A 27500-nucleotide genomic window follows, 5' to 3' on the forward strand; every position below is an offset into this window, starting at 1 on the left:
CAAGAGGTTTGGAAATAGAATTTAAATAAAAAAAGATTTCTCTTTTAAACGTTCAGTTTGTAAGTTGCTTTAATACTGCATTTGCCATCAAGGATGGGAGAGAGAGAGGAAAAAAAAATTACCAGCAAAGGGTCGGTCCGTATAGCAAAAAACTGTGACATCGGTCTTGAAGGGCAGCAGTTTCAAGGCATCGAACACAGTTTTTCCCTATACGGATCTCCCAGCGGGCAAACAACATATTTATTTTGACAATTGGGTGCATATTACTGTACGTATTTAAATTACAATAAATGGTATATTTTAAATATTTGATTCTCGTGCTATGGATTCATTTGGCATGACCATCCTCAAGGAACTCGTGTACTTCTGAAAGTATTTTAAGTGTCGAGATATAGTGCACATCTTCTCGCGTCACGCACGTGACAAAGTGACCTTTACTTGCACCACTGCACAAAAGTTTGGTCATCTTGGAAAGATGTTTTCACATCTCACATCTCACCTTCGTTTCTCTTTCATTTTTTTGTGCAAAAGATGTTTCGATGAGTCATTTCGTTTCATCTTAAACTGTTCAATTAGCGTTTCCTTTCTCAAGCACTGAGCAAGAATACCCATAGATCAGTAAAAAACAATGTGCTTAGTCACTTTGGAATAAATACACTATTTTTACCTCGTCTTCATGGTCCAGTGGTGATTGTCACCACCTGTAATGAGATAATCTGGGTCCGGGTATTCACTACATACACAGTCGAACATCATGAGAATCGCAATGTAAGGCCGATGTAAGAAGGACAGGCTTCTCTCTTTTCTTTTCTTTAGTGCTAAGTTAACCATACACCACTGTACCTTTGAAGGCCCGAGTATAGGCTACTTGTAGCCTCTTGTTGAATAAGGGTCAAGAAGAGAAAACACAGTTCAAAATGTTGAGAGGAGGAGGTGATTGATAAAGCAATTAGCACCAAAATACGTTACAGCAGAGGTAAGATTTGCATTTTTATGGCGTCTCTAAGTTTCGTCTCATTTCATCCCGCGATACGGAGTTATAAATAGCCTATTTGATGACCTTTGGAGGTCGCAAATATGAAGTGGCGTAGTATTACACACAAACATTTTTCCAGAGATATGCTTCGATCATTTGAAAGGGTATTTATCCGCCATTTAATGAGTGGAGTTTAACACAACTCAAAGGTTAAGCTCATTCATAAACAAATGTTTTGTTAAGGGTACTTTTTTATTAAAATTATATGTCTGTGAGAAAATATTCTTATTTTCCCGACACGATGACGGTAATGAAAAGACTGATATCAAAGTCACACAAACAACAAGTGAAAGGTTACTTGAACGATTTTATACGTCTTTAGAGCGATTGAGAGCATTCATTGCCGATGAGAGTCCGCCAAAGTTGGGTTAAAATTCAGTGTCAAGATGGCCGTTCCTCGAGGGTCCCCGAAGTTTGCACATTTCTCGAGAATAACACGATATATGAGGAAAGCAACTACATAGCGACTCTCAGGAATCAATGCCCTAAAAAACTAGTCCGTGCAATAGAATTTAGTGCAGTCAAGCACACTGTCTATAGGGAAGATATCCGTTTACAAACATTGTTTTTGTTATTCAAATGTGCCAACTACAGAAACAAAAAGCCCATTTGTTTCGACAGTCAATGAGGCTCTGGTTGGCACATTAATAACAATAGGTGACGTCAGCGTTATCTTCGCTATAGTTTGGAGAAATAAGAATCTAGGTTAGAAATTTGAATTTATGTAACACTGCAATGAATGTGGCTGGAAAACGTTTTAAAATATGTACAAATTCCTCCAAACCAGAGTGGCATCACACTGTCTGGTCGTCAACTTGGTTGCAATGTGAACCATAACTTTGGTCACAAATTCATCCGTCTGTATACCGAGGTTTGTTGCACCCAGTTTTGTTTTCAAACCATTGTGCATCTTACAAACTCCATGCACATGCACTAAGTCGTGGACAAATTGTAAAGTTCAGACTGCTGCCTTTGGTTGCACTAGGAGTCCTCTTCTTGGCTGAAAGCAACTTCTTGTCTGCTAGGTAATGCCCAAGGCTGCCGCTCTCCTGATGCAAGCCAAGTATAGAATAATACTGCTATGGTATAGACGACTAATGTGATCCAGAACACTATACGCCATTCCTCTTGTTTCTAGAAGGCAAGAGATATCTCCTCATGTTTATTGCTAAATCTAGGGTACACCCGCACAACTTATCAGGTGCTAGAAATTGGCAAAATTCAGCTGCTACTTATCCAAACCAGAAAATTCGGGCTAAATCCAGGCAAGAGTGTTCCTGCAGATATCTTCTATTTCTTCTTTTCATGTGAAGTGGTATCAGAAAAATATAGTTTCCAAGACCCCAGGGTAATGCTCGTGCATTACCCTTGAGTCATGGTAACGTTGTCTGTAAATAGACCATTTTTGAATTGTCACAGCTGGACTATCTAGATCTAGCATGAATCGGAGGCTAATGCAGGCAAATTAATTTGTGTGTGAAAAGATTTGCCATCATTAGCTTCCATTTCATGCTAAATCCAGTCCAGCCGTGAAAACTCGAAAATGGTATATTCTCTGATTGAGGCAACCTAGAACAACTTGTTATTTTACTGAGTTTAATGAATATACATGGTGAAATCTACAAAATGACAATTTTCAAGTAAAATTCACACAAATGTTCTGTCTTGTGTGGTCATACGAGACGGAGCACATTCTTGTGAATCTGAGCAAGGGTTAACCAAGTAGCTTCTACCAGCCTGTTAAAAGGGCCTCGGCAGAAAATGTTCCAGTTTTGCTTTAGAGACCACTGCAGACACAAAAATGAATGGAATGAAACTTACTTTATGTGATGTGACGAAGCCTGTAATTTGTGGACTGATGAATCCAGGTGTTGATGCAAATGTATTAGTGAGACCCATAAGAATGCCTGCAAATGGAGGAGCAATGTCTAAATGGTTAACAGCGTAACCAATGGCATTCAGACCAGAGAATCCAACGCCCAAGATTAGGAATATAACACTTGTCCGTGGTTGTTGGGTGTATCCTGTCGCTACGATAAACACTCCTGCTAGGAGACAACCTGGCAATGCAAAACGTGTTTCAATGAGCAATTTAGGTACATAAATCTCCAACTCTTAAGCTAAAAGTAGGAGTATCTGTTGTCTTTATTGTCAACATTATCTAAGTTATTTTCATACTTCAAGGACCTATCTTGGACATCATCTTGGACTCACACTAAGGTAGTTTCAGGGTTAGGGTTTAGAAGATTTTGCTCAGATTATTGGCATCAGCATTGTGAACTAGTTGGAAGCAGACAACGTTCTCGATACTTTGGATATAAATGGGAGATTAGAGATGGGCGGATGTGCTATTCAGGCATTTAGGTATGCAGGCAGAAGACAACGTATGATTGACAATTTCAGTGATGACAGGCGACAATAAGGGCAAACATGGTTTAAGTATAGTTACAGGGACCGGGTCAAGATCGCAGCATTTCATTTAGATGATATGAGTTCAGATAGTTGTGCAGACTGCAGTGGCTGAAAAGTAGTAAGTTTACATGCAGGAGGATCAACAGTAGGGCCACAGGAAATACCAGATCAATATCGGTAGTAGCCACAAGCTGTGCACAGATCGTGTCAATTTTCTCGGCAAAGAATTCACTGAAGTTTTGAGCCAGCTGCTTATCTGTGGGACAAGTTGGGAAACGAGCCTCGGGTTTGCGGTTGGGGAGTTGGTCGATGGACCGGAACAGTGTACGTTGATCACCGGGTTTATCCTCGATTAAAGAGAAGTAGATCTCTTTAGCATTTCTTACTAAATCCTTCACCATACGACACTGTTCTATGTTTCGTAGATGGGCAAGATCGGATTTAGTACAACGCCACTTCCTCTCAAAACGTCTTCTTTTTCTCTTAGCCTGGAGAATATCAGGTGTGAACCATGGAGAAAGTGAGGGCACAGAAACAGACCGCTGTTTTAACGGTGCATGGCTATCCAGTAAAGACGAAAGTGTATTACAGTAGGAATTACCCAGTGTTGACACATCCACATAATAATATTACTTTAACTGATCAGAATTCAGGAGATCACAAATAAAGCCATCGATGTTTACATAACGTAAGTTAAGAGAAATCTTTACACCCTCTCTCTCAAAAACTAGTAATTAAAAAGTCAGCCTAAAGCGTAGTAATTCGCTTACTCGACTGCAATTTAACGATCAAACAAAGCTGCTCACGACTGGACCTCTATTTCACACAATAAGCAAGGGCACCCAACGAGCAAATTCAGCCAAAGGCCCTTGAGAGACATTTCTTAGCCCCTTGTAACGAAATGTTTTGAACAGTTTGACTTTCCCGAACACATATTTCACCAAAGATTATCGTTGGGTGCCCCTGAAAAAGCCTTCAAGTCGAAAGGTATTAATTTAGTTTGGACAGTAATTATAAATTCAGTTCCGAAATAAGCTTTCACAGGGACAGGGAACTACCACATTCACGAATTTGATTGGCTAAAATCGATATTGACCGTGGTCTAGATTTTCCCAACTACACCGGCACGTAAACTTAAAGCGTTTATTTTTAATTTTTTTAGTGCTGCTTTTTTCTCTAAATTGCAATTTTTGGCATATCTTTAGAAGCTCTGATAAGGTTACATGCTGCCTGGAGGACCTATGACTGCAACAGAAACGAAAGGAGAGCGAAAGAGAACGACAACGACAAAACAGAATACCAGTAATAGCTCAAACTGGGTGGAAGAAGTTACTCCACAAATTCTTTTCTTGGACACTAAACCGTTTGGATGAGTTATTTCAGGTGGATGCATATTTCTAAAAAGTGGTGTAGTCGTTTTTTCCTTTGTTCAGGAATTTATTCTCAACTGGAATTAAATAACAATCATCTGTACTCTTTTTGGACAGAAACTCCGTTTGCCTAACTGTTTTTTGATGTGCCTCGACAGTGACAAGAAAATTTTGCGCTTATGTTATAAACATGTAATCGCAATGAGTTCTCGTAAAAGTAAGGAGAAATATCACCAGGTTGTGTTTTCAGAAGATTGTTTGAAGCACGTTCAGGTAAGCTTAATTTGTTAGAGATCTTGTTTGAAGTTTGTCCTTTCTAGCCGATCTGGTTCTAAGCTGGCGTGTTTCAATGAAATACATCAAAATGTAAATGATCTCGTTTTCAGAGAATACAGTACATAAAAAAAACTCCTTGTTTGACCTTCCGTTCGCTTGCTAAGAATTTGCTTGTTTTCTTGTAGAACTCTTGCGATTCAAGAAAAATTTATTGCCTAACTGGTGAATTCGACAGTAAATTTCGCTGGAAAAATCGATATCACACTCATGCGATTCATGCGATCAGTCGGTTTTTTGGGTGAAATTAACCATGGAATTCACTAGTGGTCACTAGTTGGGCAGCGAAAAAAATGACATAATTAAGCAATATCCAAAACGCGGACAATTCCAAAGCATTTTATTTTCACTAATCCTACAGCCAGTAAGAATAAACAACCCGGGAGCTCCGCTTTTAGGCTTGGCTAAATCTATATATTAAGATGAGTGTTTTCTATTAAAATATAAATCTTTGTATTCTTCTCTAAAGAGGTAGAGGATCTATGATGAGCGAGTTTAAACGGAAAAACATAAAAGAAACCAATAAAAACAGAAAAATGATGTTAATCCAAAAGTTGAGCGGGTAATATTTAAGGAATTTGAACAGTGCACGGCTTTTGGAGCAAGACGTCGCCGGTTCTATTCTCGGTGACCTTTGATCCATGTAACTATATCTTTAATTATTAAAAAATGAACTACAGATATCAGATTTTCAGCATTTTCATTGGCTCACCGGATACAGGCTATCAGTTCATATGCCTGCTGTACCTAATATGGTCAAGGAACGCTTCAGCAATAAAGCAAGTTCAAATGATTTTTGCAGCTCTGAGAAAAAATGGCCGACAAAAGCTTTTTTGGACCGGAATTGAGCGAGGCAGAAATCGGTGCTTCAGTGGAAGAGTTGTCGATCCTGGAGTTTTTAATAAAACAGCTATTCTACTCGGGCTTGCTGGATATAAACTGATTTTGACCAACTTGGTTATCTAACATTTCATATCCAGCGTGCCCTCGTAGGATAATTGTTAAATATCCGTAAAATTGAGCACTGACAAAGGTAGGGGGTAAAGAGCGCACCGTCGGCTTCCGTTGGCACCAGTTTTGTAACTGAAGGAACTATCCACGTTAAATAAGGTGACTTTAACTTTACCTTCAACGATTGGTTTAAATGAAAAGGTGAACCACAAGATATCAAATTTTCAATCCTATTAAAAGGCAAAGACTTTTGATAAGTACAACAAAAAAGTATAATAGAATGAAATTCATTTTGATTCAAATCGCTGAAAGGCTAGTTAACTGCCAAAACAAAAATCACACTGTTTGTGCTTAAAGCGCTAATACGATGAAAAAATCAGTTCTCGTTTTTCTTCACATTTCGAAAGTATTTGCGTTGATTGGTCAATAGGCGGATTTTTTTGTATTTTTGTACTATTTATTTGAACTCCACTTTTTAAATTTAACGGTCCGTCATTCCTTGGTGCAGTTTCGACTGATAAGCTTTCAGTGATCTGGATCGGGGAGAAAGTGACGTTATTTACTCACTAGCTTAAAATTGCAGTGTGTGAATACGGCTTAATTAGCATGCAGCACGAGCAGGGTTGTCAAATTCGTGTTCTGCATACTAATGAAGCCGCATTCACACACTGCATTTTTAAGCTAGTAAGTAAATGAGGTCACTTTCTCCTCGAACCAGATCACTGAAAGCTTATAGGTCGAAACTGCATCAAGTAATGGCGGACCGTTAAATTAAAAAAGTGGAGTTCAAATAAGTAGTCTTTCTCTTGAAACTACTACAAAATATTCCATCTATTGGGCAATCAATGCAAATACTTTCGAAATGTGAAGAAAAACGAGAGTTCATATTCATGTGTTCGTATAATACTCCCCTTGCATCCTGGGAAATGCTAAAGTAACATCTCTCTTTTTTTTCCAAAAATGAAATGAAAGCAAAAAAGAAAAAAAAGGAAAAAAACTATGCCTAGAGTATAATATGAACGACCACTTAGCAACAACATAGGTGATCGAACAGAGATATAAGACTAAATGAAAATGTTTATCGTGACTCTTCTCGAAAGTCAAAGGAAAATAAATGTTCAACAAACAAAGTTCATAGTCAACATATCAAGGTTCTATTTCACAAACTCCTTAAATTTGGATGGTCGCTTGCTAATTCGGCCACTCCGAGTCACAAGAGCTCTTGCTTGGTCTTTGTCATGAACTTCAGGGACACTAAATTGAACACTGGAACTCTCAGGATCGGATTTAACTGGAACTTGACCAGCACTGGCTTGTGTGACTTGAAGCTGATCTTGTGGCTTGCTTGGAACTTGACGGGTGAACTTGCGATTCCGCCTATATTAGGGGGCATGGCTCAACTTTTGCAACACAGGACCCTCTCCCCCAAGCAGCCTTAGGAGTGGTTGGCTGACGTCTCACTGGTTTCCTAAGAAGCTCAGGTAATGGCATGCTTGTTGTAGCTTGCTTTGCCTGGCTACTTGCCTCTTTGTTTTAAGGTTGTCGCACACGCCGGCTGCTACTTCCGGTTTTAGTAGAATCGCAGAGGTAGGAATGGTGGTTGGAGTCCTGCGGGACATGAGCTTTTGAACTGGACTTAACCCCATAGCTGTCTGGAGTGTTTCTCCATTCAAGTAGAGACATTTGAATATCTTTGTTGGCACGTTTTACTTTCTTCATCAGCGTCTTGGTTATCTAAAGAGCTGATTCAGCCTTTCCGTTACTCTGACTATGCAATGGTGAGGAAGTTGTATGCTGAAATTCCCATTCCCGGGCAAATTGTGCAAACTGTGCGGTGGAACATTGAGGACGATTATCTGTGACCATGTCAGCAATGCCATGTCTTGTCTTTTTATAACAATGATCACTGTTTCGGCGGTCGTGTCTTGCAGGGGATCTAATTCAAAACAGTCACTGTAGTAATCGGCAGCAGTTACTAGCTAATTTTGATTGCCAAGTATAAATATGTCTAGAGCAACTTTTGACCATGGGGTATCAGGAAGCTTGTGTGTCATCAAAGGCTCCTTCTGTTGTCTAGCCAGAAAGTCATTGCAAACTTCACAGTTCTGAACAGTTTCTTTCATTTGACTTGCCATGCCAGGCCAAAAAAACACATACGTGCTCGACGAACACCATCCTCAACACCAAGGTGGCTGGATTGAACTCTGGCAATCATCTGAGGTCTCCTACAAACAAAGATAATCACTTAAATTCCTTTGTAAAGAACTCCATCTTCAAAATTCCAATAGTCGCGGATGCAAATAGGACCAGCTTCTCTTCAAGCTGGCCACCCTGTTATGACTGTATTAATTGGGGTTTGTAGTGTGGCATCTGCTAATGCGCATTGCTTGATCTGCTGATGAGTACCGTCAGATAGGCGCATGTGATTAACTTCCTTGATCTCAGCAATCTCGTGAAACAGCTTCTCTTCTTCCTTGAGCTGGAAGATTTGGAACTCAGGAACATTTTCGTGTAGCGTGTGATCCAATTGGAGATAAGCTCTGCTTAGCATATCTTGTTCAGATTCAAATTCAGACTGCGGGCTCGCCTCAATAAGCTTAGTAGATTGCAATCGTGATATGCTAGAGCTTGTTCTATGGCTTCTCCACTGCCATAACACAGGATCTCATTTGCAATTACTTCTACACTTTTCAGGCCTACAAGAGCTTCATTCTGACGGCGCTGGTATTCCTCAGGGGCGCTACTAATTGCTTGTGGCATCCGAAGGTAGCGGTAACAGACAAATGGGTCTAGAATGTAGTCAACAGAGAACTCTCTTCATCAAGTTTCACTTGATAGAAACCGTCCTTTGCATCTAGAACTGTAAAAACTTTAGCATTTGTTAGTTTGGGCAGGACTTCCTCTACTGTAGGCATTTGATATTTAGGCCTCTTAATGGCCCTGCTCAGATCTCGCAGATCGATACACACACGCAACTTGCCGGGTTTCTGTACTGCAACAAGGCTACTAATCCATTCAGCTGACCCATTTTCCTTGACGATTACTCCTTGTTTTTCCATTTGATCACTTTTCTCTTTGAGTTTATCTCTTACAGGAACTGGAACTCTTCGAGGCACGTGTTTTAGAGGCTTGACACTTGGATCAACGTTGATGTGGTATTCACCTGGGAGGCAACCCTAACCACAGAACACGTCGTCATAATCTTGCAAAAGATCATCGGAGGACAAGGGTTTATACTGCTCACCGCTAAGTGCGTGAATAGACTGGCTTTTTTTCCTAGAGAGATCCAGTCTTGCTTGACACAAGTACTGCCATCAATGATAGGCAATGGTATGTTGCGTTTAGGACCATTGTTGAGACTGACAGTAAGGGTGTAAGATCCCAGTGGTTCAACCATCCGTGCATCATACAACTTTATAATGTCCTTCACCACTCTGCAATATGTTCAACAAATCTGTTTTGGACATTGCACTGCATGTTGCTCCTGTATCTAGCTGGTTTATAACTGTGGGACTCTATTCCGTGTGAAAAGTAAGAGGGACTTTGAAAGTGGTCCTGCTGGAGCTGTTACTAAAAGCTCCAACACGCTCTGTGGTGAAAACTGAGTCATCTGATTCATTGTCATCTTCAAGAAACCTTGTGTCCCACTTGTGTAGTGTATTTTCTTAGCAGTTGGGTTGGCAATTTCTTCTGACCTCTACACTTGACTGCAGAATAGCCATGCTTACCACACTTGTGACGAATCTTTCCTGTAGCAGAGCACTTGGCTCTGTCATAAGGGTGATTGGTGCCACAATATTTACAAGGAACTTTTATATTTACTTTCTGTGAACTTTCTTTTCTTGGCTTGGTTGCATGACCACTACGGTTGCGCTTATCCTTAGCAGAATTATTTCTACTAGTTACATGAACTGTCTGGGAAGAATCAACTACTGTATCATTAAAATGGTCTTTGTGGACTCTCGCAAACTCACTGGCTCTAAGGGCTTCAATGCATCTAGTGAACCCTGGAACTGGGCGCTCCCTGAGTAGGCGGTCTCGAGTGGATAAATCTCGGGTGCCAATAACTAGTCGGTCACGAATTAAACTCTCACAAAGGCCTTCAGCCTGGACCTTCTTTGCCTTCTTGTGTAACTCGGTAGCTGTAATATAGTGTTGCCAAGATTGTCTAAACAATTGACAATTGGTGGACACATCGTCTTTTACATTCATAGACTGTGGCGGCGGTATATTGTGGAAGGGCATGGTAACACTTCAAATCCTTTGTACTCACAGTCTTGGTGCTTTTGAAAGCAGGGCAAATCCAATATGGCGGCTACTGTACTGAAGGAAAACACTTGATAAAGCAACACAGGATTTGCGCGCAACGAGGAAAAAATACTCTCTTCAAAACTTTCAGTTGTAAAAATCGAGAGAGAGAGCGAGCATGGCCGCCGGACGCAAGTTACCGAGTTCTCCAAAGAATTGGTTCTCTCTGCTTATTTTGGTCTCTCTATCTCTTCAAGTTATAAAATATGAGCAGATTTATTTAAAACCTTTTAAATCGCAGCACGAACAACCATTGTGGCAGGTCCTTTATTTCTTCTAGAGTCCTCCATGTTACAAAAGATTTACGCACCTTCCAGCTTCCTCGTATCACTCTTGGAGGCGACATACATACGAACCCTGGACCTTCAAATACTTCCAAGTATTACCTTTCATGCTTCTATCAGAACGTCAGGAGCTTAAAAGCTGTCTGCTGTGATATTAATTCCTACCTGTCAAAACTACAACCATTACGAGACCTCATTCATGGATTTGATTTGGATATTCTTTGTTCGACGGAAACCTGGCTCAACGAGAGTATTTCTGACTTTGAAATCCTGCCCACTGGGTATGATATCTACAAAAATGATCGCCAAAATCGAACTGGTGGTGGAGTTCTGATCGCAATCAAGTCATCACTAAGTTCAAGCCAAGTATGTTTCACAGATCTTCCCTCAGAATTTGAGGTTGTCATGGTAAAAACAGAAAACCTAAAGTACAAGAGAAAAATTCTCATCATGTCCTGCTATCGCCCACCGAATGACGCAAGGTTTGTGACTCATTTTATAAAGGCTTTGAATCTAGTTGATTTCAACAATTATCATTCTTAAAATTTAAAAAACGATCTCTGGCTAAAATGATTAAAAAAAATTACGAGCTTTCGACTGCCAGAACTGCAGCTCGTAATTTTTTAATCATTTTAGCCAGAGATCGTCTTTTAAATTTTAACTATGTTTCATCCTAGCTGCGGCCCTTCAATATTTTCAATTATCATTCTGTTGTATTTATGGGTGATTTAAAATTTCCTAATATACACTGGATTGATAGATCTGGTTTTTCACACTGTACTACAAATGACGAAAATAGGCTGGTGGATATCTTAAAAAGACTTGTATAAGATAAGCGCAAGGCTCTGTCTGTTCCAACAAAAGACGACACCATTGTTTTTGTCCCTGCTAACAAAGGGAAGTGCGTTGTGGTTTTAGACAAAGAGGATTATGACAGCAAATGTACAGACCTTTTAAAAGACAGGAATACTTACAAGCCAGTAGGATATAATCCAATGCATGGATTTAAAGAGAAAGTCACTAAATTCTCGGCAAAGCTTTTCCATGACCGTACCATCAACGTGGATGAAAAGAGGAAACAAGACCCGCCATCAGAACCAACTATTCCTGCCTTCTATGATCTACCCAAAATTCACAAACCCGAACCCATCCCTGTAAGACCAATTGTGAGTAGTATTGACTCGGTGACGTACAATTTAGCTAAATATGCTGCTTCTGTCCTTGGGCCACTGTTTGGAACAACATCACACCATATTGAAATCAAAAGAGATTTTTTGGAGAAGATCAAGGGTTTCAAACAACAAGAGGACAAGGTTGTTACGTCTTATGATGTCGCTGCATTGTTTGCGTCATTTTCACCGAATGTCGCCATTCAGGTTGTGTGAAACCGTTTGGAATCAGACCAAACTCTCCGGTTGAGCTAATCAAACTTTGTCTCAAAACTACCTATTTTTCCTTTGTAGGAAAGTTTTACGTGCAAGTACACGGCTGTGCTGTGGGGTGCCCGTATACTCCATCGTAGCGAACCTCTGTATGGAGGCCTTCGAACAGCAGGCGTTAAACTCCTACACGTGTAGGCCTCCCAGACTGTGGCTCCACTACGTAGACGCCACATTTGTGGTGCTACCTTAGAAAGAGATCCACCTTTTTTTTCGACCGTATTAACAGCGTCAACTCCCATATTCGGTTCACTCAAGAGTCGACTCATGATAATGACATTGCTTTTCTGGATTGCCATGTTCATGTGAATAGCGATGGAAGTCTAGCAACAAAAGTGTACAGGAAATCTACCCACACTGATAATTATCTACAATTTGACTCCCACCATCTCTTAATACAGAAGCTTGGGGTTTTCCGGACACTTAGTCACAGAGTGGAACAGGTGATCAGTGATCCCGACACCTTGACAAATGAGAAAAACCATATCAAGAAGTAACTCCGAAAATGCGGGTATCCTGACTGGGGGTTCAGCGGAAACCAAAAAGATCACAATGAACGGGGGCGGGGCGGGTGGCATTGACAACATCAAGAGGGGACACGAGGCCTGGGCAACCATCCCTTACATACGAGTCCTATCTGAGAATAATAAAAACATTCTCAAAGAACACGGCGTAACAACGTTTTACAAACTCCAGAACACTCTAAGACAACAGTTGGTCAAGGTTAAAGACGAACAACCGTTTGAGAAGCATTCCAACCTTGTATATGATACTACCTGTGGAGGGGAGGGCTGCGCCGAAACCTATGTGGGAGAGACATTTCAGTCCATCAGAGCCAGGCTGAAACAACATCAATGGCCGAACTCCAATCCTATTCAAAATCGGCAGCTTATTGCCACCTGAAGGACACGGGACACGGGACACGTGTTGGATTCGAAGGGAGTCAAGATCCTAGATAAAGAGCGAGAGTGGCGAAGGAGGGGGATAAAGAAAGCAATATGGGAAAGGGTGGAGGATCCAACCCTGAACAGAAAGGAAGGGGGGGGCGCTCCGGTTCTCTCTGTCTCACACTTGGGACCGGGCCCTCGTCTCTGTTCCTCGACATTTGTCACATGATAGTGAACTACCACGTGACAAACTTCACTGATGAAGACTGATGGTTTCAGTCGAAACGTCTGTTAATAATTAAGACCAAAATTCCAGAAAAAGATTTAGATAATTCCTCGTGGCTGGATAAATTTCGGGATTTAGTCTTGACCAACAATTCAGACAGTATCTCTTCTCTCCAAGTGGTGTTGCTATTAGGGAAATTGAAATTCCATCTGATTGCTACCCCATATTGTTTGACATCGTGGTTTCCTATTTTTTCAAGACTCCTGCAAAGTGTTTACGTTACAACTTTAAAATGCAAATTGTGAAGTCATTAGTCAGACCTTACATCAACTCCCTTTGAGCTCTGGTCTAGTTAATATCGCATCCCAGGAGGATTTCGATGAAGCTTTGGAATTGGGGGAATGATCAACACGTTTGTCCCTAAAGTACCTGCACGCAATCCAATCATCCCCCGTGGATCAAGGATGGCCTAGCAAAAGCGATACGAAAAAAAAACTTTTGGAGGAAAGTCAGAAATTGTAATAATCCTGTACTATTGGAAAAGTTTCGTAAAAACAGACAATCTATTAAGATATGGATTCGTTCTGCAAGAAAGAAATACCTTGCTCACATTGCTAATGAAGTTTATCATAAAAGTAAAAGATTTTTGTCTTACTTCTCCTTCAAAAACAAAAGGAAACCGATCTCTCATAAAATATATTATGGTGCGGACGTCTTTTCCAACCACCGTGCACGCTCCAACGCCTTCTTCTAAGTACTTTCAGTCCATCTATAAAGATCACATTGGTTGTAGCGATATTTTAGAGGAGCTTGTTCCTTTGGGATCCGATCTAGGTCTCTGTGAAAGAGGTGACGTCTCTCCTTTAATCCATGAATGTAAGCAAATCAGTCGGACCTGATGGTTTATCTAATATTATTTTAAAGGAGTGCGCAGAGGTTTTGCCTCCTTCCATAACAGCGTTTGTCAACTTTGGGTTAAGCCACGGCTTGTGTCTTAGCAAGAGGAAGTACGCCAATATAACTCCGGTTCAGAAAAAAAGACAAACGTGATGACGTCTGCAACTACCAACCAATCTCACTGCTACCTGTTGTATCTAAATTCCGGAATATGTTGTTGCCAACGAATTGACCAAACATATCAATAATCAACTCTACAACCTACAGTATAACTTCCAAAGTGGCAGATCATGTGTGGCCCAACTTCTTTTGGTGAACCAAGAAATTGGTAAACATTTGGATGCTGGATTAGAAAGCGATTTGATATTATTGGATTCTGCTAATGCATTTGACTCGGTTTGTCACAAAAAGCTGCAAAAGCTAAAGTGGTCTGGTATGTGTGGCCCTTTACTTACATGGTTTTAAAGTTACTTTAGCTGCCGCATGCAACGGGTTGTTATTAATGGTTCCTACTCCAACTGGAATCCTGTAAAATCGGGAGTTCCGCAAGGATCTTTCCAAGGGCCTACCTTATTTCTAATGTACATCAATGACTTCCCGAATGTAATCATGCACTCTAAACTAGCGATGTTTGCCGATGACTCTGAAATAGATTGAAGTCTTTCTCTTTTTTAATCTACACCAAATATATCATACACAGATTACATGAAGCATGCTGGGCCATATATGGTGTGTCACGCTAGACGTACCATGACATCCCCCTTTCTTTGTTGATAAAGAGAAGCTCTAATTACATGCAAATGAATCAATGGAGAGAATCTATAAAAATCATAATGAACGTCAATTGAACCCGTCCTACGTCTATCAAACCATAACATGAACTAAAAACAGTCTCATGGGTGTAACGGGGAACCCACTGTCAATAATAAAAATAGTTTTGCTCAGATGTCTTTGTTTGCCTCTATTTAATCTTTGAACTTGGTTGGGACCCGGGTGATGCGTCCTGCCCTTGTAACTTGGCTCTTTGGTTGGTGGCCAGTTCTTTCACTGGTTGCGACGGCGCCGGTTGGCTCGAGATCGGCTGGCTTCCCACTGCAAGGTGACTTGAGAGGAGGTAATTGATCTGGTGTTGGTGTACTGCCTTCAGGGCTAGCTTCTGCCAACTGAGGAGGCCTGGTTACCCTGGCGTTGCACAAGTGTACATCTTTAGAGCTGTGTACCGGAGTCACTGTAAGTGGAAGGTTACTGCCGGCTGAAGGGGTTACATGTACTTCTCTCTTACTCCTTGGTCTCAGGTGCTCCCTAGTTCTCTGGTAGATTGTTCCTTGAATGTCCACTGCGTAAGTTCGAGGGCGCTCCATTGGTTGTGGCCTATTTAGCACAGTTCCCGGCTGCCAGATATTCTTCAGGGTGTTCCAGACGAATACTGGTTCTTGGTTACTAAGAGGCCTCTTATCGCTGCCAGCCTTTCTGTCGTAGAATACTGCTTGCCTTTCCTGACGTTTATGGTTAGCTTCGTGGTGAAGGTCATTATCTGGGTGTTTGGACCTCAATGTGCTTCTTCTGTCTGGGAGTGCCGTTTGTGGTTTACATCCAAATAGCAACTCATGGGGTGATGGCATTCGGTCATCGAGAGGGGTCGTGCAGTACGTCCATAAGGCTTTGTATGGACATTCTTTCTCCTCTAGTGCTTTCATCAACAGCGACTTGCAGGTTCCAATTGCTCTCTCTGCCAGGCTGTTGGCTTGATGGTGGTATGGGGAACTACAACATAGCGTGATGCCACTTTCTTTGCATTTTGATCGGAACCTTTCACTTATGTATTGAGATTGAAATCCGAAGTCAGCAACGATAGTGGCTGGTAGGCCGTATTCTGCCAGGATGCTTGTGAAGTGGTTGCACACGGTGTGGATGGTCATGTTGTTGAGGAGTCTTATCACAGGGAATCTTGAAAAGTAATCGACGACCATTAAGTACTTCTCCCCGTTACATTCAAAAATGTCTGTGCCGAGCTTCTCCCATGGCCGGGTAGGGAGGTCTGGCTGCAAGATGGGTAGTTTGGGCTGAGCTGGCTGGTGTTTATTACGTGGGTTGCAGGTCTTCACCATCTGCCTGATGTCAGTGGAGATGCCGGGCCAGAACACCGACTCTCTAGCTCGGAGGATACATTTGTTCTCTCCTTGGTGCCCTTGGTGGATTGCTTGAAGAACTTTGTTTCTCATGGCTGCTGGTATGACGATCCTGTTGCCTTTGAGCACCAGGCCATCCTCTACTGTGAGGTCACATAGAAAGTTCCAAAACTCCCATAGTTCCTGCGGACATTGCTTTCTGTAAGGAGGCCAGCCATTGAAGATGGTATTCCTCAGTAGTTTCAGGGTAGGATCTAGTGCCGCAGAGGACTTAACTGCTGTTAGGTCAATAGGGGTAGATATGAAGTGGATATTACGCTGTGGTACAGAGTCTTCTGTCATATTCTTAGCAGTGGGTGCTGGTTTCCTGTGGCAAACTCGCAACAGGGCATAGGCGACTGGAATGGATCTTCCTTGCTCGTACTGCACATTGACGTCAAATCGTAGGCATCTAAGGAGTAGCCTCTGCAACCGGCTCGGAGCCTCATTGATGTTCTTCTTGAAAATTTGTTCCAGAGGGGAGTGATCAGTTTCAACTATTATTCTCCGACCAAGCAGGTAGTGCTCAAACTTCTCTAGGCCATATGTGACAGCCAAGCACTCACGCTCAAGATTTGAATATCTTGACTTTGGTTTTGGTCGCAGTAGGGAGTTTGATGTGTGAAGGCGTTTTTGATCGAGCGTGCGGGTTCTCTTTCAACCGCGTGAAGATCTGATTTCTCTTCGCTTTTGCAAATTATTTTCGTATGTGCTTTAGTACTTTCCTCGACTTTCACCAGGTCGTAGACTTGTTTGAAGGTTAGCTTGTGGCCAAGTGCTATCGCATCTTTGCGTACTTTATCGGACGCCACGCCAAATACAGCTGTATGTCGGAGGGTATTTTCTTTAGCGGCGGGATCGTATCCACCATCTTCTATTAATAAACGCGCTTCGGTTACGAATTCCTCAAGTAGTCTATCTCCCTGCTTTAGGCATCGCAGTTGGTATCTAGCGAGGATTTGATTACTTTGGGGCTTTGTATAGGCTTCGAGCGCCGCCATAACTGGATCGATTGTGAGGTTGTCGCCATCGCTGGCCCACGTGGTCGTGTTATATATTTCGAGGCCTTTATCGCCAATCCATAGCAGCAGCAATCTCACTTTTTTTGCCTCTTCAACTTTGTCGAGTGGGCCTTCGAAAATAAGCTCGCATTTCTGTTGGAAGAGTTTGAAACGCTTGTGAATGTCCCCTGGAGTGGTCCAATCCATAGACGGTGGTTTGAATCGATCCGCCATGTTGCTTGTGAATCCTCGAAGTAAGTGAATTTTATGTGGTCCCCTTTTGTTAAATAACAAACATGTTTGTGCTTAACAAATAACTGGACCTCAGGCAGTAAACAATCTGCACAACGTTAAGCCATGTGCTCTTTTAACATTCCCCGTGCATCATGGGAAATACTAAAGTAGTACTTCATGTAACACAAACGATTGCATAGTTTATTTTAATGAGCAAATAATGTTAGACAAAAAAGCCTTAAATAAATAAAAACCAGTCATAGTGGTATTAGTTTCTGTAATACTAGTATCTTGAATGCTAACCTAAAATACCTGCATAGGCATTTGAAACAACATACGTATTTCACCCAATCTATATAGGTTAAGGACTAGCAGACAACTTACTTCCACCACCAAAATGATGATCAGTGGATTCGGCAAAATAATTGAACTGAGAAAAGAGTGCTAGTTGTTGTAAGAACGTTTGGACTCACAAAGATCAAAAACCTAGAACGTTTTACATATCAAAAACCTAGAAATGCTTGAAAAAAAAATTGGTTCCATCTACACCAAGGAGATGGAAATGGTGCTTGGCAGATTTCGCTGAAACTGAAATGTGCAAACATGTCTGAGTTTTTACTTCAAAAACTGCAAGTGTTTTCTTACAAACAAAGGATTTTCTTTATATCTTTGACACATTTGCTATTTGAGCAAATAATTCCAAGCCTTACTCATATGCAGATTACAATATGGCACATTAGATTTTTCCCCAGAAGTAGATTATAATGAATAATAATAATAATAATAATAATAATAGCTTTATTTAAACTGCTAAAAATGTATCAGTTTGTTAAAAACAAACTGGTATTAATACATGAGCAGATAAATATAATATTTCTTATGATAAAGGGTGAAATACAATCATATCACTTACAATCAAAATCAACTATTTAAATATTATCTTAACAGATAAAAAGGATAGCAATAAAAAATACCATATTTAATTTACCGTGCACCTATGACTTAATTTGTCTGATTTAGCAAAAAACTATATAAGGCTGCTTTGAATGATGAAAAGGTTGTAATTGATCTTATCGATTTTGGTAAATCGTTCCAATCCTTCGCTGCAGCATATTGAAAAGTTTTTTGTCCAACTGTTGTATTTGCTTTTGGTAAATGTAGCGTAGTGCTGTCTCTGAGATCTCTCCCGTGCAGACTTAATCGCCGAGGTAAATAGCCTTTTAGTTGGTTTGGACAGTTATAGTCGTTGATGATTTTATAGACTAACTGAAATCTCAGAAAACGCCTTCGATTTTTTAATGTTAAGAGTCCCAATTTAGATTTCATACTCTGAGTGCAAGAAGTCCTGTTAGCTTTGAGTATGGTACGCATAACCTGATTTAGAGCCTTTCTAGGCTGTCTATCATTGAATTTGAGCATTCCATCCAAACAGAACATCCGTAATCAAAGATTGGTAGCATCGTTTGTTTATAGCTCTACAATAGAACGCTTCTAGCCAGGAAACTAGAAAGTCTGTTTATAACACGGATTTTTGGATACGTTCTTTTTCGCATATAAGAAAGATGCTCTTTCCAAGCCAAGGTACTATCGACGTAGACACCAAGATATTTATAGTTTGTAACTTCCTTGAGACGATAATCGTGAATAAAAATATTTAAATCATTAGAGTTTTTGAGACTTCTTTGAGTTCCAATCTTCATGACTTGCATTTTAGCAGGGACCACGCCATAATAAAATTCATTATCGTTTATTTTTTGCATATATTTAAAATAAATTCACTAATTATAAATGTAAACTTAATTATCAAATGGACAACTTGGAGAACCTTGAAAACGCATATTAGCAAGTATTAAAAATACCATAACTCTCTGTTTGTCCCTCCAAAATTTTGCATAAGCATTTGTTATTTTCTCTTGAGTCAGTCTAGAGGCCAGTACTAGCAACAGAACTATCCTTTATTCGCTGCTCGGTCCAACATGGCGGACTACAACAACGTGCTCTTAACAATTGACCAACAGGACTTATAATGGTCCCAAGAAAATCTGGAAACAATGCTTATGCAAAGTTTTGGAGGAACAAACAAAGTGCATTATGGTATTTGTGATACTGGATAATTGCAAAAAGAGAGGAGTCATGTTACGACTTCAAACTGAACTGGAATACACTTGAAAATGTCTAAAAGATAAATACGAAAGGTACTACGGGAGGGAAAAGATATGTGTGAAATGACCTCTGTGATGACAAGTGCTACCAATTGAGGAATCAAGCTAACTGAGACCCGGTCAATTTGTGGTTTCTTAATTAATAAACCCCTGATGGATTTGAACACGCGAACTGTTACATTGCAACTGAAGGTGGGAAAAACTAAACTGTTTAAGTTTATTTCATCAAAAACAAAAACAAAAGATAATAGTAATAACTATTTCACACCTTTCGACTTCAGTACAATATACTAAACAATGAAGAAAATAATTTTCCACTAGCTTCTGGGTGATCTTATGAAACGCTTTAATTATAAATAAGAAAATACGTTTTACATTTTAACTCAAATGCCCGCATTAATTTTAAAATATGTGATTTGCTTCAATAAACATCATAAAAATGAAGAAGTGCCACCTTGATTCAAATAGCATCTAGTCTGGTTAATTATGGTATAGTAATATGTGGTACAGATAAACTTTATTAGAGGATAAGTGAAGAGATGGTTTCCAACGGGTCTGGATCCTAGTTTTTTCATTAAATGTTGTAAAATTGAGATGACTTGAGGAAATATAATATATGAACAAATACAGCTCTATCTCTGTTTATTATTAAATACTAACGCTAAACTTAACTCTTTAGAATTCTTGAATATTCTAATGATCGCCACCTTTATTTTCTCCTTCTAAACCTTTAATATTGTACTGACTTTTCTCAAGGGGAGGAGGAAGGGACAAAAATGAACAAGGGCATGAACGCAAAAACGGAGGTCCCTACACGCAAATTCATAGAGTGCGCCGATCTTTTTGGCAAACGTTATATCAGTGATAATATACTTTGTTGTCAGCGATAACCAGTATTTAGTTGGATTTACACTTGGCCAGCTTTCTCAAAGTTTCACATCAAGTCAAAAATGCTTTTTGAATTAAAAACTTTATGTAACTTTGTCGTCGAATATTAGACTGTTATTCCTGCTTACCTGCGGCATAGAAAACCTTTCTCACAGTACCAATTGTGCAAATTTTGTATTTGAGAAGACCATCAGCAGTCACCCCTCCCAAAGGACCTAATATTGCTTTAAACAGGTAAGGACAGGCGGCCAAGAAACCAGTCTAGAAGTGAAAAAAGGGAAAAAATGTCGGTTCAGTTCAAATAAAGCAATACCTGTGAATACATTCGAGGGATTCACTTTCCTCCTCAGCGACAAGTGACGTTAAACCGAACTTTCATTCTCTTTGTGGTTGCTGCCTTTTGATATTGCAAGCCCCGCATTCAATATTGGTATCAAGCTGTTCTTCTCTTAAGAAGACACTGCACACGTATCCGTGGAATTAGGATGAAAATTAAAGTAGAGACTCATTAACAGTAGTCGGTGTTTAGCCCGTAGATTCATTTTGCAATGTCTCCATGTTTGATGTTCTCACCTTTTGGCTGAATTTATTAGTTTGTCTAAGGGTCTCGATTTTTAAAAAAAATTCTTATTGCTATTGTTCTTTGGCTTGTTGAAAATGATGTTTGATAGTCAAAATGTTACTGGTGGAACTAATGGTAACCTAGTTTTAATTCAAAGAGTGTTAAGGAATAACTGTGGGATTAGGCATTGCATGCTGGGATCCATAGGTCGGCCATCTTGAATAAACCTCGTGCTAGCTTGCCTTGCCTTGTCTTCTTTCTTCTTCACCTGATACTATATGGTGGCAGCGGTCTTGACCCCTCCAACGCTATAAAACAGAATGGCAGACCAACCCGGAGATGCTCCTGCAGTTGAAAATCCGCCTTCACCCGTTAATCCGCCTATACAGCCTGTAAACTCTCTCCCGCTCCTGAGCAAGTTCCATGGAGCAAACAACCCGAATCAAGCAGACATGTGGCCCAAATGGCTTTGACGTTTTGAGCGCTATCGGATCGCTTCTGGCCTTCAAAACAAATCAAACCAGGAACAGGTTGGAACATTTCTTTATGCAATGGGGGATTGTGCGGATGACATCGTCAAAACGTTAAGCATAAACGAAGCAACCGCTTCCTTTGACGAAGTCAAAACTGCCCTAAATGGCTGTTTTGCAGCCCGCCGCAATGTTATCGTCGAACGAGCTCGGTTCAATTGACGAAGACAAAACCCCGGGGAATCCATGGACACCTTTATTCAAGATTTATACATCCTCGCCGAAAATTGTGATTACGGAACTCTGAGAGATGAACTTATGAGAGACAATTATTGTTGGAGTCCTCGATGATACACTGTCTGACCACCTACAAGCTAAATCTGACCTCACTCTCGTGGACGCTGCTCGCATAAGCCGACAAGCCGAGGCAAGAAAGCAAAATCGAACCATTGTCCGTGGGGTAGAAACTCAAAACGATGTTGATTACGTCAGTCAGCCACGCTCTCACAACAAACAACAAGCCACAAAGAACCAACCTGCTCGTAACCAAAACGAAGGATACATAAAAGAGCCCTCCAAGAATGACCGTCCCTCTTTTTGGTGTGGACACTAGAGCCACGACAGGAAGTATTGCCCAGCTAGAGACACTATCTGTAATAACTGCAACCAGAAGGGACATTTTCCGTCTGTCTGTCTCAGCAAGAAACCTTATCCAGGAAAGGTACATGCAGTAGAAGAACAAGAGCAGGAAGACATACACTTCCTGGGTGAGATCGGTTGTGAGAAGAACTATTGGTCTTAACAAATAGGAGTGAACGGTCGTACAATGCACTTCAAGCTTGACACGGGGACAGCAGTGACTGTCCTTAGCGATGATGTTCAGTGGCTACAAGATGTTGAATTAACCAAGACATCCCAGGTTCTATGCGGTCCTGGAAACACGCAACTGCCTGTGAAAGGTCTGTTCTATGCAACTCTTAAGTACAGACAACCAAAGTTAACTGAGCCTATATGTGTGGTGTATAATCAGAAGAGTTCGCTACTCAGCAGGAGAGCTTGTGTCGAACTAGGACTCATAAGACAAAGATGTCGAAGAGGTGACCACGGGGTCAACAGATTTCAAAGCCGAATTTCCAGCACTCTTCAGCGGACTGGGAAAGCTTAAGACTGAATGCCACATAACACTTCGCCCTGATGCTAAGCCTTTCTGTCTCTACAATCCCAGAAAGATCCCCCATCCACTGATTGCAAAGGCAAAAAGTCAAATAGAAACAATGCTTCTGCAAGGAGTGATCTCGCCTGTAACAGAGCCAACTGAGTGGCGTGCAGGTATCATCCCTGTCCTTAAACCAAATGGCAGTGTGCGTTTCTGTGTTGACCTGACTCACCTTAACAGAGCAGTCCAGCGTGAAATTCACCCAATACCTTCAGTGGATGAGAACCTCGCTAAACTGGGAGACAGTAAGATATTCTCCAAACTTGACGCCAACAGTGGGTTTTGGCAGATTCCCTTGGATGCCAAATCAAAACTGCTCACAACCTTTGTCACCCCATTTGGACGTTTTTGTTTCAACAGACTCCCATTTGGTATCAGCTCCGCTCCTGAGATCTTCTAACGCACCATGTTCAAGATACTTGAGGGCCTGGAAGGGACGATGTCCTCATTCACGGGGTGGACCAGTCAGAACATGATGGACGCATACAAGCTGTTCTTCACCGCCTACAAGAAGCTGGGTTGACCCTTAATGACAAATGTGAGTTTTCACGATCATCAACCAGATTTCTCGCTCACATCATTGACAGTTCTGGACTCCACGCGAACCCACAGAAGACCACTGCTGTGACCCAATTCCTAGTGCCTTCAGATGTCTCGGGGATACAGCGATTCATTGGAATGGTCAACCACCTTCGAAATTTATTCCCAACCTGGCTGACCTCAGTGACCCCCTTCGTTAATTATTACGCAAAGACAGTGTTTGGGTTTGGGCTGCACCCCAGCAAAAAGCCTTTGAGCAGATCAAGCAGGCGTTAGTGTCACCGACAGTCATGGCACATTACAATCCAAACCATCCAACGATCATTTCAGCGGATGCTTCCAACACAGGAATTGATGCGGTCTTATTTCAAGTTCAGGATGATAGAGAGCGCCGCCCGAGTTAAGCAGATAAGGGATGCGCAGAAGGTAGACGAAGAATGCTCCCTTTTAAGATCGTATTGCCTTCACGGATGGCCCCTTACTTGCCTCACCAGCCGTTACTACGCCCATGTTGGGAGAAAAGAAGCCACCTCACGATTGTTGATGACTTACTCCTGCACGATGATCGTATAGTATTTCTGAGGAGTATGCGACTACAAATCCTCAACTGCATTCATACTGGTCACCTAGGTCTGACTTAGTGTAGATCCAGGGCCACACTTCCGTATGGTGGCGGGGACTCTCCACACAAATTGGTGAGTTGATCACCCGATGCCACACCTGTGCCAAGGAACAACCAACGCCCAGAGAACCACTTATGCCGGCGTCCTTCCCTGCCCGCCCCTGGGAGAGGGTAGCAACAGACCTGTATGATTTTCAAGGAAGAAAATACATCATCGTGGTAGACTACTACTCAAGGTGGTTTCACATCAAAGAACTCCCTGATGAGACTTCTCATTCAGTTATAAAAGCTCTCAGGGAGGTTTTTGCCACACATGGAATCCCAGATGTCATTACGCGGACAACGGGCCACAGTATAGCGCAGAGACCTTTCGACAGTTTGCCGAAGCATACCACTTCACACATGTTACTAGTTCGCCAAAATACCTCCAGGCGAACGGTGAAGTCGAAAGAGCCATTCGCACAGCGAAGTCAATGCTGAGGAAAAACGAAGACATCTTCATCGCCCTCTTGACTTACAGATCAACTCCTCTACAGAATGACTACTCACCTAGTGAACTACTGATGGGACGTCGCCGGCAAACACAGCTACCAACCCTTCCAACCCACTTTTACCCTAATGTGCAGATAAAAGATCGCCAATCGGTAAAAGAAGAAAAGGAAAGATTGTATCGATTGAACTAACAGCGCAACTTTGACAGGCGTCACAGAGCAAAGGAACCTGCCAACACTTGAATTGGGTGGCCGAGTTTGGATAAGAGATCAAGATCGGTATGGCCTGGTGACAGGGAAAACTGAGAAACCCCGATCTTACCTTGTCATTACAGAAAGGGGCACACGCCAGCAAAACCGCTCTGCCTTAGTAGCCACAGCAAAACCAGCTGAAGCCGAACAACACTCAGCTACGCCAGCCTGGGATGTTCTTCCTGCCTCAACAGTACCTGTCATTCCTGTATTTCCAGTGCCCAGCACTCAGTCGAGGCCTCAGACGACGCAGGTGCCCCCATCCTCACAGACAGCTGTCCCAGTAGCTACTCTAGGAACAACGCTGGATGAGTGCGTACCTCCACAGAGTCTGACAACACGGTCCTGACAACTCGGTCAGGAAGAGCTGTGAGACCTCCAGAACGCTTGAATGTTTAGGTGAACATTGAAGTGTGTGTGCCTCAGTGCTTCACATGAACATTTTGATTTGTTGTTATGATTCCTGTTGTTTTTCGTTTTGTTGTATTTTCATAGCTTTCCCTTTTGAGGGGGGGATGTAGGATTAGGCATTGCATGCTGGTAGCGATAGGTCGGCCATCTTGTATAAACCTCGTGCTAGCTTGCGTTACTCGATCGAAGTCTCCTTTCTTCTTCGCCTGATACTTTAATAACCAATGGCGTGACCAAAGGGTTAATAAAAGATGAGAAATTACGACGTTTTAGACCAATTATTCACGCTTCATTGTTGATGAAAACTTGGGCAATTTCAAAAGGCACTTTTGAATAGAGAATACTCAGATAGCATATTGCACAAAAAACCACGCTGAAAAGAATTTCACTTACACAAAAACATAGCTAGAAAAAAAATGAGGAAACCAAAATGAACGAGTATTCCGTTGCACAATATCATCCGACGTTGCCTCGTGTAAAGGCTGTCCTAGAGAGGAAGTGACACCTAATTCAAAATCACCCACAAATAAACATTTCAGAACCATTTATTTTGTACAAAACGCGATGATTTGCAAACAGGTAGAACAGTAGTACAAAGGTGTTAAAGATATAGAGGATATTACATGGCTGGGCGAAGATATGAATTTTTTCTGCGCAGCTAGCGAACAATTGTCAACTCGAGAAGAAGATAAGATAATAGGTTATTTTCACATGCGAAGATATCATATTATCCCGCGAAAGCTCACTTGGTATTTCTTTGGTGTTTATATAATAAAAGGTTTTATTCCCTTGTGTCACTCTAAAAAGCATGTGTACCTGTTCGATGTCGAAATGCAAAACATCCTTGAAATACGTTGGCATGCCTGTAAATAATGTGTAGTATCCCCAACATGCGCCGAAATGACCAATCACGATAGCCCAAACTGCAGATGAGGATAAAATATCTGACCAAGGCAGAGCGTTGAACTGAAATAGGGATAAAAAATAAATCAACTGTTTATTCAATACAATAAATTGCTCAACATCAACGAGAGACTGACTAATGTCATTCACTGAATGAAGCAATAGCATCTGGATTTATGAAAATTTCAAGAGTCTGGATTTACACTGTTGGCAGACCTTCCCTGTCAGTCCGAGGACTAGAAAAAGTCCTTCTGACTGTTCTGATATCCTTTACCTTAATAAGTATGTCTACGAGGAATTACCTAGTCTAAGAACAAACAGATGACATTCTCGAATTTCAACTATTGGATAGGCGCCTAGCTTATCTTAATTGGTTGGCTTTGCGGAAGAGACCCTTGTATTAATGTGATACAAGGTTTGATGTATATTGAGGAAGCCTCATGATTAGTAGGTGCTAGTCACCAGCTCAGGACCATGCCCAACGAATAAAATTGTGTATGCGAGGCTGTGGTATAATTAACAATTATTCCATGCGCGCGCATTGGATATGAGGTGGTAAATAGCCAATGAGGTGCGTAGCGGCGAGTTGGCTATAACCAGTCTCATATGCAACAAGAGTTAATGGAATAATTGTTGTATTAAATTCCATAAACTCCGAAAGTTTAGAAAGTACGAAATACGAGTGAAAAAAGCGAGCAAATCCGAACGAATTCCAAAAAACTTGATGACAACTGTTGCGATGTTGTGTAAGACCTTGTGGTCAGACAGACGCAGGCTCATCACAAAAACATTTCTTACCTTTTCGCATACTTTTATACGTCGGAATTAAGGAAAATAACAAACAAAATGGTGGCCGAAGATGTCTTGTTCGATTACTTGCTCCAGGAATTATATCGTGAACACCTTTTCTTCTTTCTGAATAGTGGTGTTGCTTTACAGTCTTTCACTCTTGCGTGATCGAATTTTCATCGTTGGCTTCATGCACAATCGCGTCTCGCAGATTTCCGAGTTAAATGTTGTCAAAGATCAATTGAGTTGGGAGTTCAGCCGAGGCCGCGCTGTCAGTTGAAATCTGCTAAGGTAAGATGAGTTCGCTATTCCTTTCGTTTTGTATATAATCTCAAGCTAAGCAAGCACAACCTATTAAATTTTCTTTTAAAAATTGATGTATTTGTCTTTCCATCTTGTCAACAGAAAAAAACTTTATAAGAAATGCCAGCGTTATTACGTCTTTTTGTTCACCAGTTCCTAACTTTTTTTAACTAGCAACTTGTGCGGAAGTTTTACTAAGTCGAATTGGATTGAAATCAGGGATTAGATAATAGGGGAACTGTAGGAAGCTGCACCGTACATAGTTAATGAACGTGCAAGCTATTGTTATGTCCTACTTTTCTGTGTCTTTTAAATTCGATTGCTCTTGAGGAAAAAAATGTCCTA

At 41.2% G+C, this 27500-nt stretch overlaps 1 protein-coding gene across 1 annotated transcript in view; it reads right to left on the minus strand.

Annotated features, from left to right (window-relative positions):
• Positions 1–1239: 1239 nt before the first annotated feature.
• LOC138007097 (vesicular glutamate transporter 2-like) overlaps positions 1240–27500 on the minus strand; it is a 135481-nt gene continuing 109220 nt past the window's right edge. The window contains exons 8-11 of the mRNA XM_068853822.1: positions 25977–26126; positions 20725–20857; positions 2858–3096; positions 1240–2170 (exon numbers count right to left, since the gene is read on the minus strand). Coding sequence (XP_068709923.1) covers positions 2018–2170; positions 2858–3096; positions 20725–20857; positions 25977–26126 — 675 coding nt within the window. The 3' untranslated portion in view covers positions 1240–2017. The remainder of the gene's footprint in view (positions 2171–2857; positions 3097–20724; positions 20858–25976; positions 26127–27500) is intronic.

This window comes from Montipora foliosa, chromosome 6 (assembly GCF_036669935.1).
Source record: "Montipora foliosa isolate CH-2021 chromosome 6, ASM3666993v2, whole genome shotgun sequence".
Lineage (NCBI taxonomy): Eukaryota > Metazoa > Cnidaria > Anthozoa > Scleractinia > Acroporidae > Montipora > Montipora foliosa.